The 12,248-nt window shown below is 41.3% G+C and overlaps 1 protein-coding gene across 1 annotated transcript; it reads left to right on the top strand.

Annotated features, from left to right (window-relative positions):
• Positions 1-3,578: 3,578 nt before the first annotated feature.
• SLC24A5 (solute carrier family 24 member 5) lies at positions 3,579-12,155 on the top strand. Its single transcript, XM_074549320.1, has 9 exons — positions 3,579-3,757; positions 3,992-4,171; positions 5,425-5,508; positions 5,598-5,701; positions 6,018-6,118; positions 6,875-7,158; positions 8,108-8,314; positions 11,060-11,161; positions 11,711-12,155. Exons 1-9 carry the CDS (start codon positions 3,664-3,666, stop codon positions 12,031-12,033), a joined length of 1,479 nt encoding a protein of 492 aa, XP_074405421.1. The 5' UTR covers positions 3,579-3,663; the 3' UTR covers positions 12,034-12,155.
• Positions 12,156-12,248: the final 93 nt, after the last annotated feature.

Below are 12,248 nucleotides of genomic sequence, written 5' to 3'. Positions count from 1 at the left end.
CTTTTAAAGGCCACCATTTAACACTCCAGAGATGCTGCAGGAGCTACACAACCAGAAGAGAATGGAAACTGACCTCCTGAACAGCCCTCGTGCAGCCTCCCACTGCAGCAGCGGGCCAGGCAGTCAGTGCCCTGCTCATCCTCAACTTCTTCTCTGCCAAACAGGGATACCACCAGGTTCTCACAACAACACTGAGGTTTGGGGTATGTTCTGAGGATGAAAACATCCTCACTTATTTTGTTTCCCAGCACATTAGGCCTTGTGACTGGGAGCATAAGTGGTGTGTGCATGCACAGGCTGTCACACAAGAAAAGCACAGCTGTGCACAGGCTCTACATCCTGGGGTAGGAGCCAGAGCACTGAGGGACAGCCAACACCAAACCACACTCATATCAGCCCTGGGGCTGTCTAAACACAGACCAGAATATTTTTATACAGAGCTCTACCAAAAACAAAATCTCAAACAAATCCCCAAAACCAAACCCACAAGGCAAGGATGATGCAGACACTGATCTGTTTTAATCACTGTGATTAAAACAGTAGGTTGCAGCTTGAGTTAAAAGAAAGATTGGAAGTGTGTTTATAAAAAAGGAAGGCAGAGAAACTCAGGATTCCTACACTGGTGTGATTACCTATACCTAAGTTAACCACAGATTCCTTACAAGGATCTATACCACTCTTTCCTTCCCTCAAAAAGACTGGACCCCACACCACACAATAATAATTTTTGTTGTTATTTTAAGCTAGTCATGAATTCATCATGCCATCCCCATATCTCTTTTGTCTAAGGACTGATCCTACCAACAAGGACTAATGCTGCCCTTAAGTTCTGATAAACCCACCTGCTTTTTTCCCCTCGCTATCCATGGTCTGTCTGCTCAAACTGTGGAAAAAGGTAGAAGAAAAAAACTTTCAAACAATCCTAAGCAAACTCCCTGCTTATAGAAAAAGTCCTTGGTCTTGTACTGAAGTCCCACTCTCCTCACAAGAAAATGAGTGCTTGTTCTGTGGAGATACAGCAGCTGATTCCAATTAACATTTTCTCTCCCACCTGTTCCCTAAATTGCACCATAAGAATAACATTTGTGACTCAGCTGGAGTCACGCCTCTAGACAGCCCAACCTCCTTTTGCTTTGTTGGGCAGCAAACCAACAGCCTGTCCTGAGCTGTGTGGGACATTCAGATGCAGTGTAGCCAGTTCACACCAGATTATGATCGCTGGAAAGGAGCTGCAGCTGCTGCAGTTTGATGCTCCCTTACCCTTTCCAAGGCCTGTGCTCAGGCAGCCCTAGCAGCCTTCAGCACATCCCCGGTGGAGCATCAGTGTTAGCAACCTGACTAGCAAACAGTCACCCATCTCTCTCCTCCAGAAGCTCAGAAACATTTATTTATTCATTATTTTTACTACCAGAGAGTAGACATTTACCTTAACACAGCCAAAAAATGCAGAAGCACACATCAAATGTGCACTGATGTTTGTCTGACCCCAGCTTCACAGAATGCTGTCATAGTGCAATAGCCCAGAGCTGGCAGCCAGCAATGCTGAGCCCAAAGCCTGCTCTGGCAGCTGTGTTTCTGTGCTGGGTCAAGCACACAGAACAGGCAGCACGTGGTTCCTCACGCTGGGACACTGAGGGGGTTTCTGTTTGCTGCTCTCTCCAGGGGTGCTCTTGGCAAGGAGGGTGCGAGTGCAGCACCCTCACTCAATAACTTCTCAGCAAACTAAGTGGAATTAAGCCTTCAGTAAAATCAAAGCTCTGGCTTTGCTTCAGCTATGCATGGAGAGGGGGTGCCTATAGAAGGGAATTAGAGCTTGAACACAGAGTAAAAGCAGAGCAGAGCAAAACCTTCAAATCCTGAAATCACATGACTGAGCTTTCCTAACTGTGCAGTGAACATGTTGCTGTACCAGGGAACTCATTCTCATCAGAAAGGCAGGCTTGTGAGTACTCTAAAGCAATTAAAGAAAAAGCTCACCAGCAAAAAACAACTACTTTGAAATGAAGCAGCTGATAATAAAAAACTGTGCAGGAGCTTTAAGAGTAAGCCAATGATATGTTTCAAGGAAGAGAAGCAGTGGCAAGGAAGCCACTTACCTTGATAGCAAAACCCTTTCTGTTGGCTTGTGTAAGGAAAGAGCCACCAGTAATTTAGACAGGGAATTTTGTACTGTTGTCTCTGGTGGACAGTAGGATTCAGAAGAAAATCCCTAAATCTTTCCAGACCAAAATGATCTGGTTTTTTTTTTCTGTAAAGCAAGAGAAGCAGCATCTTCTCTGCAGCAGTCTGATTTTCAGAGAGCACACAGAATCATTTGTGAAAGTTTGTTGACACCCCTAAAAATCTATTAAAATCATTCTTGCTCTAGTAAAAAGCAGCCTGGACCACAGAGGGATCAGAAATGGGCAACAGCAATTGCTGCAGAGTTTGTTGTTCCAGGCCATTTTTTCCATTGTTCATGCTATAATAGTGGCTGTATGTATGTTATAAATATAAAAAGTAAAATACCCACTTTGTCACCTTATTTCCTGTATTGTAGAGTGGGGTTGATCACATATTAGCCAAACACCATGGATGCAAGGAACCTGAGGAGTTTGGAGGGATTAGACGCAATGAAGCAAACCGATCTGTTTCTGTTTGCACTTCTTGCTCACAAATGTAATAAACAAATAATAAAACAGACACCCCAAAACTCCATTTGGCATCATGGGGTTGCAAATGTTTCTGGAGACATGTCTGAAAGTGATACAAGGGAAACAGCTCCCTTCCTGAGAAACCAGTGACTGCAGAAGGGGCAGGGGTGATGACTTTACAAAGCTTAAAGACTGCATTTTACTCTTTAATCTTCGGTTGTACACATGACTTCATTGTGAGAAGGTCACCAGACAAAGGAGTTCAGTGAACTGGGTCTGAAGGGAAGAACTGTGAGTGGGTCTCAGCTTTGCTCATGCAAACCATTCACGTAACTGGCATGGCCATCTGCCCAGTGAGGGGAGAGCCCGGTGCTCACACAGCCCGGCACAGAAATCCTGGGAATCGGTGGGAATAAACAGAAATTGTCACAGCAGAAGAAAAGGTATTGAGAAGTAAGCTTAAGTTCACCTTCTGCATCCCGAGACATTACACAACACCTGGGTATCGCGGTCAGCACCTTGCACCAAGGCCGAACCTTCGCTCTCCCCAAACACGAGGCAGGACGGGGCTAGGGCCGGAGAGCGGCTCCCTATGGGACGCGGGTCAGAGGCGCTGCCCGCGAACCCCGAGCCCCTCGCTGCCGGTGGCGAGCAGCGGAGCGCTGAGCGGGGCGGCGGGACCCTGCGGGATGGGGCGAGCCTCTGAGGGGCGGTGGAATTTGGGGAGGCGGTGGGATCTGGGGAGGCGGCAGTGGGACCCCTGCGGGATGGGGCGAGTCCCTGAGGGGCGGTGGGATCTGGGCAGGCGGCAGTGGGACCCCTGCGGGATGGGGCGAGCCTCTGAGGGGCGGGCGGGGGCGCGGCCCCACGTGACGCTGGCGCCCGGGCCGCCGCTCGCGCTGTTGCCGCTCGCGCTGTTGCCGCTCGCGCTGTTGCCGCTCGCGCTGTTGCCGCTCGCGCTGTTGCCGCTCGCGCTGTTGCCGCTCGCGCTGGAGCCGCTCGCGCCCTCGCCGCGCGCGCAGTCCGGGCGATGCGGGCGGGCGCGCGGCGGCGCGCGGCGCTGGTGGTGCTGGCGGCGCTCGCGGCCTGGGGCGCGCGGGCCCAGGGCCCCGGGGACCCCGCGGGTACGGCGGGACCGGCAGGGACCGGGAGGGCACCGGGACACCGGGAGGGCACCGGGCTCCGCTCGAGCGCTGCACAGCCCGTCCCGCAGGCGCTCTGCCCCGCCGCAGGTGTGCGGCGCTCTGGCGGCATCGCTGCAGCGCTCCTTGCTGTGCTCGAATCCGCAGACGTCCCGGGGCCTGAGGAATGGGAAGGTGCCATACACGATGTGTAACACTTTTGCGCTCAATTTTCAGAGAACGGGACGCGTTGCATCCTCTCGTCTTCATCGGAGTTTCCTGAAGGATTTTTCACACCGCAGGAGAGGAAGGATGGAGGAATCGTTATCTACTTCATAATTATACTGTACATGTTTCTGGCCGTGTCCATTGTGTGCGATGATTACTTCCTACCTTCCCTAGAGATCATCAGTGAATGTAAGTGACATCCTGACTGTTTTCCTGTAAAACTGAGAAGCTTGGCATAAAACTTTCTCATTTAAAAAGCTTTAGAGTGCTCTGAAAGAAAACTGAACAAGTTTCACTTTCCATGCACAGATGTGTCCATAGACTATTTAATTTGATACACAGGATCAATATTTTATTGAAAAAAACCTAGTGATTACAGTGCACATGTATTCATTTAATATTTGCTTTCTTTCTGCCTGGAGGAAAATCTTAAGATTCCTCAGTATTAACTAAACTGACAATTTCCATTTCAGTTGCACAGTACTATGTCCAGGTAACTACTAGTAAAAGAAAAAAAATTAGGAGGGATGGTGATTGGTGAAACCAAAACTCTTTCTAGGGTTTGTTTTTCTTTAAAAGTAGTGATGAGCTACTGCTAACATATTAAAGGTATGACACAGGAGGGACAGGAATTCTATGGTTACCACGGTTCTAAGATATCTAATCAACCTGCAACAATTCCCCTGGCTCCAGCAGAGTTGAGATTTTCGCTGCCAAGAATTAATAAAATTCTCTAGGGAAACTCATCCCTGAACTGGAAAACCTCCTGCAAATCTCAACACTTACAGCAAATGTAAGCTTCTACACTGCCATAAGAGCTGGTGTTTTGTTTATTGGCAATAAATTAGCATTTGTCAGACTTTTGCTATGGTCAGCCATACATCCCTGTACTTGGTGTGCAGGACTTGATCCGCAGAGTTACATTCCAGAAAGTCAATTTGCCAGAACAAAAATCTCATTTCTCTTAAGCAACACACAGGCTCTTACACTGTCCATACAAAATGAAAATTTGATTTTAAGATCACAGCAGTGGTTTGAATTTAACTAATGTTTCTGGTATGTGAAGACACAGTAGTACATATTTCCCTGGAACATGGATAGAATTGATATGGATCATACAGCAATATCACACTACAGTCCATGGAATTTCCCCATAATTATTACCAACAGGAAACAAGGTTTAATCCTGCATACAAATGCTGATTTTACAGGATTTAAACTAATTTCTGTAATGAAGTTAGAAATAAACTAGCCCAATAGATCAGGCTAATTTTCAGTATATTACTTTATGACTCTCATATAAATGTATTGACTTTATGAAAATAAACTTTAATCTACTAAACTGTTGTAGTAGCAGCTAACATTATGTACTGGTGAGAGCAAAGGGTACAGGCTACTCAGCATCAGTTTTGTTAAAGCAATTCCTTTTGTTCTGTCCTCAGGCCTTGGCCTCTCACAGGATGTAGCTGGAGCCACTTTCATGGCTGCTGGAAGCTCTGCTCCAGAGCTTGTCACTGCTTTTCTAGGTAAGAGATGTGTTTTATAACTCCTTATAACTTGGAGCTCTTTTCCTTGCATGCCAAACTGAAACATACCAGAGTCATTTTCCTTACAGGAGCTTTTGTGACAAAGGGAGACATCGGTGTCAGCACCATCCTTGGATCAGCAATATATAATCTTCTTGGTATTTCTGCAGCTTGTGGGCTGTTTTCCAGTGTGGTATGTATAACTTTGATAGTTCTGCTCCTAAGGGCAAAAGAGTTATCCTTTCTCATTTGCCAACAAAAGCCAAGAGAGACTTACTATGACAACTGCCAAGTTTATTATTTAGTAGCAAAACCAGCATGTAATCAGTTTTAAGATAACTTGCTATGAAAGTTTTTAAAAACACTAACTTGTTGAATATCATACTTAAGTCATTCCTAAGAATCTTTAATTTTTACATAATATAGAAACAACATATTGATGCAGCATTTACAGCACTTAGTGAAAGTATTACAGAGAGGTTTAAGAAAAGTACATGACTGATCTGCAGGTTTCCAGGCTGTCCTGTTGGCCACTGTTCAGAGACTGCCTGGCATATACCATCAGTGCAGCAGCCGTCCTTGCCATGATATCTGACAGCAGAATTTACTGGTAAGAGCACAAGTAGTGTTGAATTCCTGTTGACTGGAGATTTGTGAGACAGTGTTTTGAAAAACAAATGAAAATCCCCAAGCCCCAAACTTCAAGTAGCCTGAACTGCCGTTCACTAACAGAAATAAACAACCTGTAGGCTTTAAAAAAAAAGTCACAATGCTTGTAAAGATTATTACCTAAACATTCAAACTCTGCATATTTGAAGTTTGACCTGCATAGGTTTGTCTGTACAGACTTCACAATTTCTATCACAACTGTTCTGACACGGCAATTAGTGTTCAGCATTTACTCCTTTTAAGCCTTTCCTTTCATACCAGCATTGTTCAGAAAAACTTTTGTGTGCCAAAGGAGATCATGAGTTTCTGATGTTTTAACTCTTCCATCAACACTGAAACTCCTGTTACCTCAACAAGACAGTCAGGTCCGCAATAAGTCTCTTGAAGTTTATAATTTAAGCATCACATGAAGACTCCATTTTGCAAATATCAGGAAAATGTTCAATCAGTAAGATCCCCTGAAAAAAACATGCAGCTATACAATACACAAACAAGATTCTGCAGAGGAGGGGAGTTAATTAAACTGCTGAAAGACATGGGGACACTCACAAACTTCCATGACATTAGCCATACAATTGCAAATAGATGCTTTTGTGTGTTCTCCTTCTGCTATTCATGCAAATCTTTTCTGTCTTCTTATGCCAACAACTAGGTTCTTTTATACTACATGTTATATAAAACTTGTTTTTCATTCTAGGTATGAAAGTGCATCCCTATTATTGATATATGGGTGTTATATTCTGGTACTATGTTTTGACATTAAAATCAACCAATACCTCATGAAAAAGTTCAGTCCCTGCTGCACGTGTTTTACAAAAGCCATGGAAGAGAGCACGGAGCAGCAGCCACTGGTTGGATGGAGGGACGAGAGTGGACCTCTCATTCGCCAACAGTCAAGGACAGACAGCGGCATTTTTCAAGATGAGCTGGACTACTCTCAACTTTCCACAAGCTTACACGGGCTCGATGAAATCTCTGAAGGTACAGGTTTGTTACAGCTGTCTCTAGCACCCTGCATGCCTGTCTGCATCAATTCTCATCAACAGCAGATTCTCAGACAGTATTACGATTTTGCTCACAAAAGAACTCCAGCAAAGTATTTAAGTAAATCATTATTCTAACGTGGAATATAACACTGAGCAAAATCAGAGTGATGGTTTTTATATGAAGTCAGTTGCTAGAGGAATGCAAGGATAGTTGCTCATTTGTGTAGTAGTAGAACTTCTGTCTTTGTTGTATTTGAAACTTCCCAGCAACATTGCCTGCAAAATGCACTATCAGCTGAAAGCCACACAGGTACTGTAGTAATAGATACTCTTTCCATATGACAGTGGCAGGTTGGTAGCCCAAAATATGCAAAATATCAAAAGTAAAGGGATAGCTGTGATGTGGCCACAGGTCATGTTTCCACTCAGGGAGAAAAGAGCAGTTGGTACTTACTCTTGGTAAATGCTATGGGCAAACCCTTATAAAGAAATTCATTTTTCATCCACCTTAGTTCACCCCTGGTGATGTAATATAAAACATTTTAATCATAGAATATTAGGCTGGAAAGAGATCTCAAGGATCATCTGGTCCAACCTTTCCTGGCAAAAGCATGATCCCAGATGGGCCAGCACCTGTTCAGCTGAATCTTAGAAATGTCCAACACTGGGGAATCACAACTTCCTGGGGAGATTATTTTACTGGTGATTATTCTCATTGTGAAAAAATGTTTTTCTTGTGTGCAAGAAGAATCTCCCCAGAAGTAACTTGATTTCAGAATTTTGTCCAGACAGATGTAGGTACTGGGTAATACTACAGCTGAAACTTGAGGAAGAAGTATTTTTCACCTTTTTTCAGTATTCTCACAAGTAGAGGACAGTAACATACTGTACGCTATGAATTCAAACTTAATGCCACAATTTAAAAGTTGCTTTTTCCTCAACAGATCATCCAAATGTCTTTACCATGCCTGAAGCAGATATGAAGAGAATTTTGTGGGTGTTATCCCTTCCTATTATCACTCTACTCTATTTAACTATACCAGATTGCAGAAGACAGTTTTGGAGGAACTGGTTCATGGTGACATTTTTAATTTCAGCAGCATGGATTTCTGCAATAACTTATGTTCTTGTATGGATGGTAACAATAGCAGGTAGGTACCTAAAGTGGTGTTGCTATACCAGTCAAGAATAACGGGAAAAGTTGTGTGGTTTCCCTTTAAAAGTCAATTTAGCAACTCAGACTGTGCTGTAAAAAAACACAAGAAAAACAAGAGAAACTTATGTTTGACTGCTTAGTTTGCCACCCTCTTCTATCCACTGATGGAACACTTCTATAGAGTTTAGCTGCTTCACACTGCTTACCATCACATGAAGGAGAACTTGATGTAGCTACAAAAAACCCTATCTATTTTTAAAAACAGTTTCACTAAACTGCTTTATTAAGCAAAGCAATTAGACACACAGCAATAAACTTGTCATGCTGAAGGCTGACAAACATGAAATCCCCCAAGACTGGAATTAGAGGTCAAAGTTTTTTGAAAAAATCCATAATTTCTATACCTGTTTTTTTCACAAATATTACAGTAAGAGATTTGGCATTAAATTCACAGCCAAAAAACCTCTCAAATGTGTTTATAAACATATTCGGAGCGTGTATATGTGGACGTCTTAAATATCTGCATCATAAAGTGGGTCAGTAAAAGGATTGCATTTAAGTGAGAGAAGGGGTATGGACTTATATGTAAAAACCTTCTCCTAAAAGTACTTTGAGGTATTAAAGGTCTCCTCATTTCATTGTTTCTCCAGTCAGCTTGAAAGACATCCAGTTTTTATATTTAAGAACAAGCAGAAAATGAAACTGAAACTCTACAGAATGTTTCAAAGCTTGCCATTTTCACATTATAGCTCACTAGTCCTATTCAATCTTTCTACTACTTCAGACATGAATAACTCCTTGTTCAGTGCAGAAGCAGACCTACACAGTCAGTAAACCTTTGAGAAATTATTAGTAGATCACTGGATATTACACCCACCATGTTAACTCCTTGGTTAAATAATTTTCCACTTGTACCCAAAGAGCAAGGGTTCACTATCTGGATGCTAAAAGCCTTTGAAACAGGATTCAAGTCAACATTATTGCTGTTCTACAAGACAAAGCATTAATTAAAATGAAAGTAGGTATGGTGGAGATTGAGAGAGTGTATTAGTTCACTTTCCAGAGTCATCACAGGTAGTACTGGGGTCTTTGGCCCACTACTTCTAGGTAAATTATATTCTATTTACATGTTAAAACACTACAAGTTAAACACACAATATATTCAAGTCCAGGCTCTCATGAAGGTTGAGAACTCAAAGGTTCTACCATTGCATAATCAGTCTATCAGAATGTCACTAAAGTATCATAGCTGGGCACTAAACTGGGATGGTCAAGAACAAACCTAATTTAGTACATCTTTCTGTTGCTGGCAAAGAAAATTCGACTACTTATAGCAACACATTGCTACTAATACACAAAATTAACAAAAGCCTAGAAAAATAAGACTTTTCTGTCTTAATGGTCAGTTGCTAGAAAATAAACCACTACACATTAAATAGAAGATAAATCTATCTAATAAAATAAAAAAAACCCTAACTTCTCCTGAGTTTATATTCTGTCTTATAACCTTCAGAGGGCTAGAAACTAATGTTGGGTACATAAGGCTGGTTCATTGTATTTCACCTTGGTTTGAACCATTATTTTCCAGCCTGGATGATTTATAAAAGCTGATTTGTTGGTCCCTGACCCTACAAATCTATTAGAAGTGATGGAAGGATAAAAAGAATACAAATTCTGCAACAGGATCATGTTAGTACCCCTCAAATCAACAAACAGTTTCAAATATAAATTTACTGGGCTGCTCTAGACTAAGCTGGTAAGTAATAGACAAGCATTGCTGACCTAGCTTAGTGTACTGCCTCTTATTTAAATAAAAATGCTCTTATTAAATATATCAAAATATTTCATGTAAGAACTCAGATTTCAACACTAAAAAATATTAAGATACTTTTTAGTGAACCAAAATGTTTAAGAAAAATTAATTACTTTGTAGCTTGACTAGAGGTATCAAATACTGATGCACCTGAATGGTACAACTGCTGAAACAGTTTTGAAGAATCCCTGTATTTTAAGTCAGAAATTAATATGATTAAAAGACATTTGGGGCTGAGAAAAATAGAGATTAGGGAAAAATACGCTGCTCTTCTAATAACAGTTTAAAACTTTTCTTTAAATTTAAATGAGTATTTCCCTAAAGGAACTCACACTTCTAAGGGGTTACTTGTACTTACAAGTCTTATAAAAATTCCACACTCTGATTCTTCCAAATCACTTTCTAATTGGAATGAAATAGTAAAGGCATGTAGTTGAGACAGTATTCTCACAATATCTTAATGACAGTCCTCCCCAAGGTAATTCATGTGCTTATTCCCCTCCCCTTGAGGGGATTAAAAAGAATGATTATAAGAGTTATTGCTTCATGAGACTTTTGAACACTAACAAGGAGATGCCCAAAACTGTAAGAGACAATAGTATTTTCTAGAAGTTGAGGGGAAAAAAAAGGAAGAGTAATTTGTTAGATATTTAAACTTTTACTTTATCTGCAAGAAAAAAATCTTAATTGCTACTGTCTTGACCACTGCAGACTTGAAGAACAAGGAAAGGATATTTGTTGTTACTCTTTGTTTGAACTGCTTTGTGGTTCTGTCACATCACATGTAGTTACATTAGCTGATACATTCCATATGGAATTACTGTATGATTGATTCTTTCTCCAGCAAACAAAGTCCAAACCATTTTCAGTGGATGAGCCCTAACTTAAACCACACTTGCATTTTCTACCCTTATTTCTCAACTGCAGGTGAAACGCTGGGAATCCCAGAGTCAGTCATGGGTCTCACCCTGCTGGCAGCAGGCACCAGTGTACCAGATACAGTTGCAAGTGTGCTGGTGGCTCGGAAAGGTAAAGATTTCAGTATTTAGGCTCATGCCAATGGATGTGTTTAAAAAGGTACTACAAAAAGAAAGAATTCTAGTCAACATTTTGATAAATTCAAGGAGTAACCTCAAAATCCAAGCTTCAGATTCTAGAGCTTAAGTTTACTGAAAATAAATAAATAGCTTACCTGAAAAAGCTGTGGCTCAGACATTTAAAAACTTCTCATAGTATCTCAGAGAAGTATTCTAGATTGGTTTATTTGTTGTTGATTACATATTACAGTTTTACTGCAGAACACAACTGTAGGTCTCAGTATTTTAAGCATAAATGGATTTTATAATAGCCTGTCTAGCTTAATTTTAAGTGCAGCTGTGCAGATGCTGGTGATTTAGGGAGACTTTTATGGTTGTGGTACCCATGTTCTGTAGAATCTGTGACTATAGTTCTTCCAATGCAAAATCTGAAAAGGGTGCTCTGTGAGAAACTGAGGGCTGGCAGTCTGTTCCTCCAAAACAGTTTGGCAATTTCATGCAATACAATTAAGCCAATTTATCTGTATTTCTTCTTTTACAGGAAATGGAGATATGGCTATGTCTAACATCGTAGGATCCAATGTATTTGATATGCTCTGTTTGGGAATACCCTGGTTTATAAAAACTGCCTTCATAAATACATCAGGACCCATAGAAGTGAACAGCAGTGGTCTGACATACACAGCCATTTCTCTTATCTGTTCTGTTGGTTTCATTTTTCTGGCAGTTCACCTGAATGGCTGGAAAATAGATAAAAAATTGGGGACAATTTGTCTTGTCCTATACTTAGTATTTACTGTATTATCAATTTTATATGAACTTGGCATCATAGGAAACAATCCTACAAGGGTCTGTGGTAACTAGTTTTAATCAGTGATTATGCTGATGAAAAAAATAAAAGCAGGAAAAAAAAAAAAAACGGTTTCTTCATTTAGTCAAAATAAAATTTAAAAAAACAACTCCAAACTCCCATTGGGCTCTAAATCTTATATACAGAACTAAGTCATATCATTAAAGTAATATTAAGTAGAACAAAAACATCACAGCCTAACTGGAGCCCTTTCTTTTAGAGTCAAGAA

The sequence above is a fragment of the Zonotrichia albicollis genome, chromosome 11, assembly GCF_047830755.1.
Source record: "Zonotrichia albicollis isolate bZonAlb1 chromosome 11, bZonAlb1.hap1, whole genome shotgun sequence".
Classification (NCBI taxonomy): domain Eukaryota; kingdom Metazoa; phylum Chordata; class Aves; order Passeriformes; family Passerellidae; genus Zonotrichia; species Zonotrichia albicollis.
Note: the sequence above shows the minus strand (reverse complement) of the source record. Positions and strands in the feature narration are given on the sequence as shown.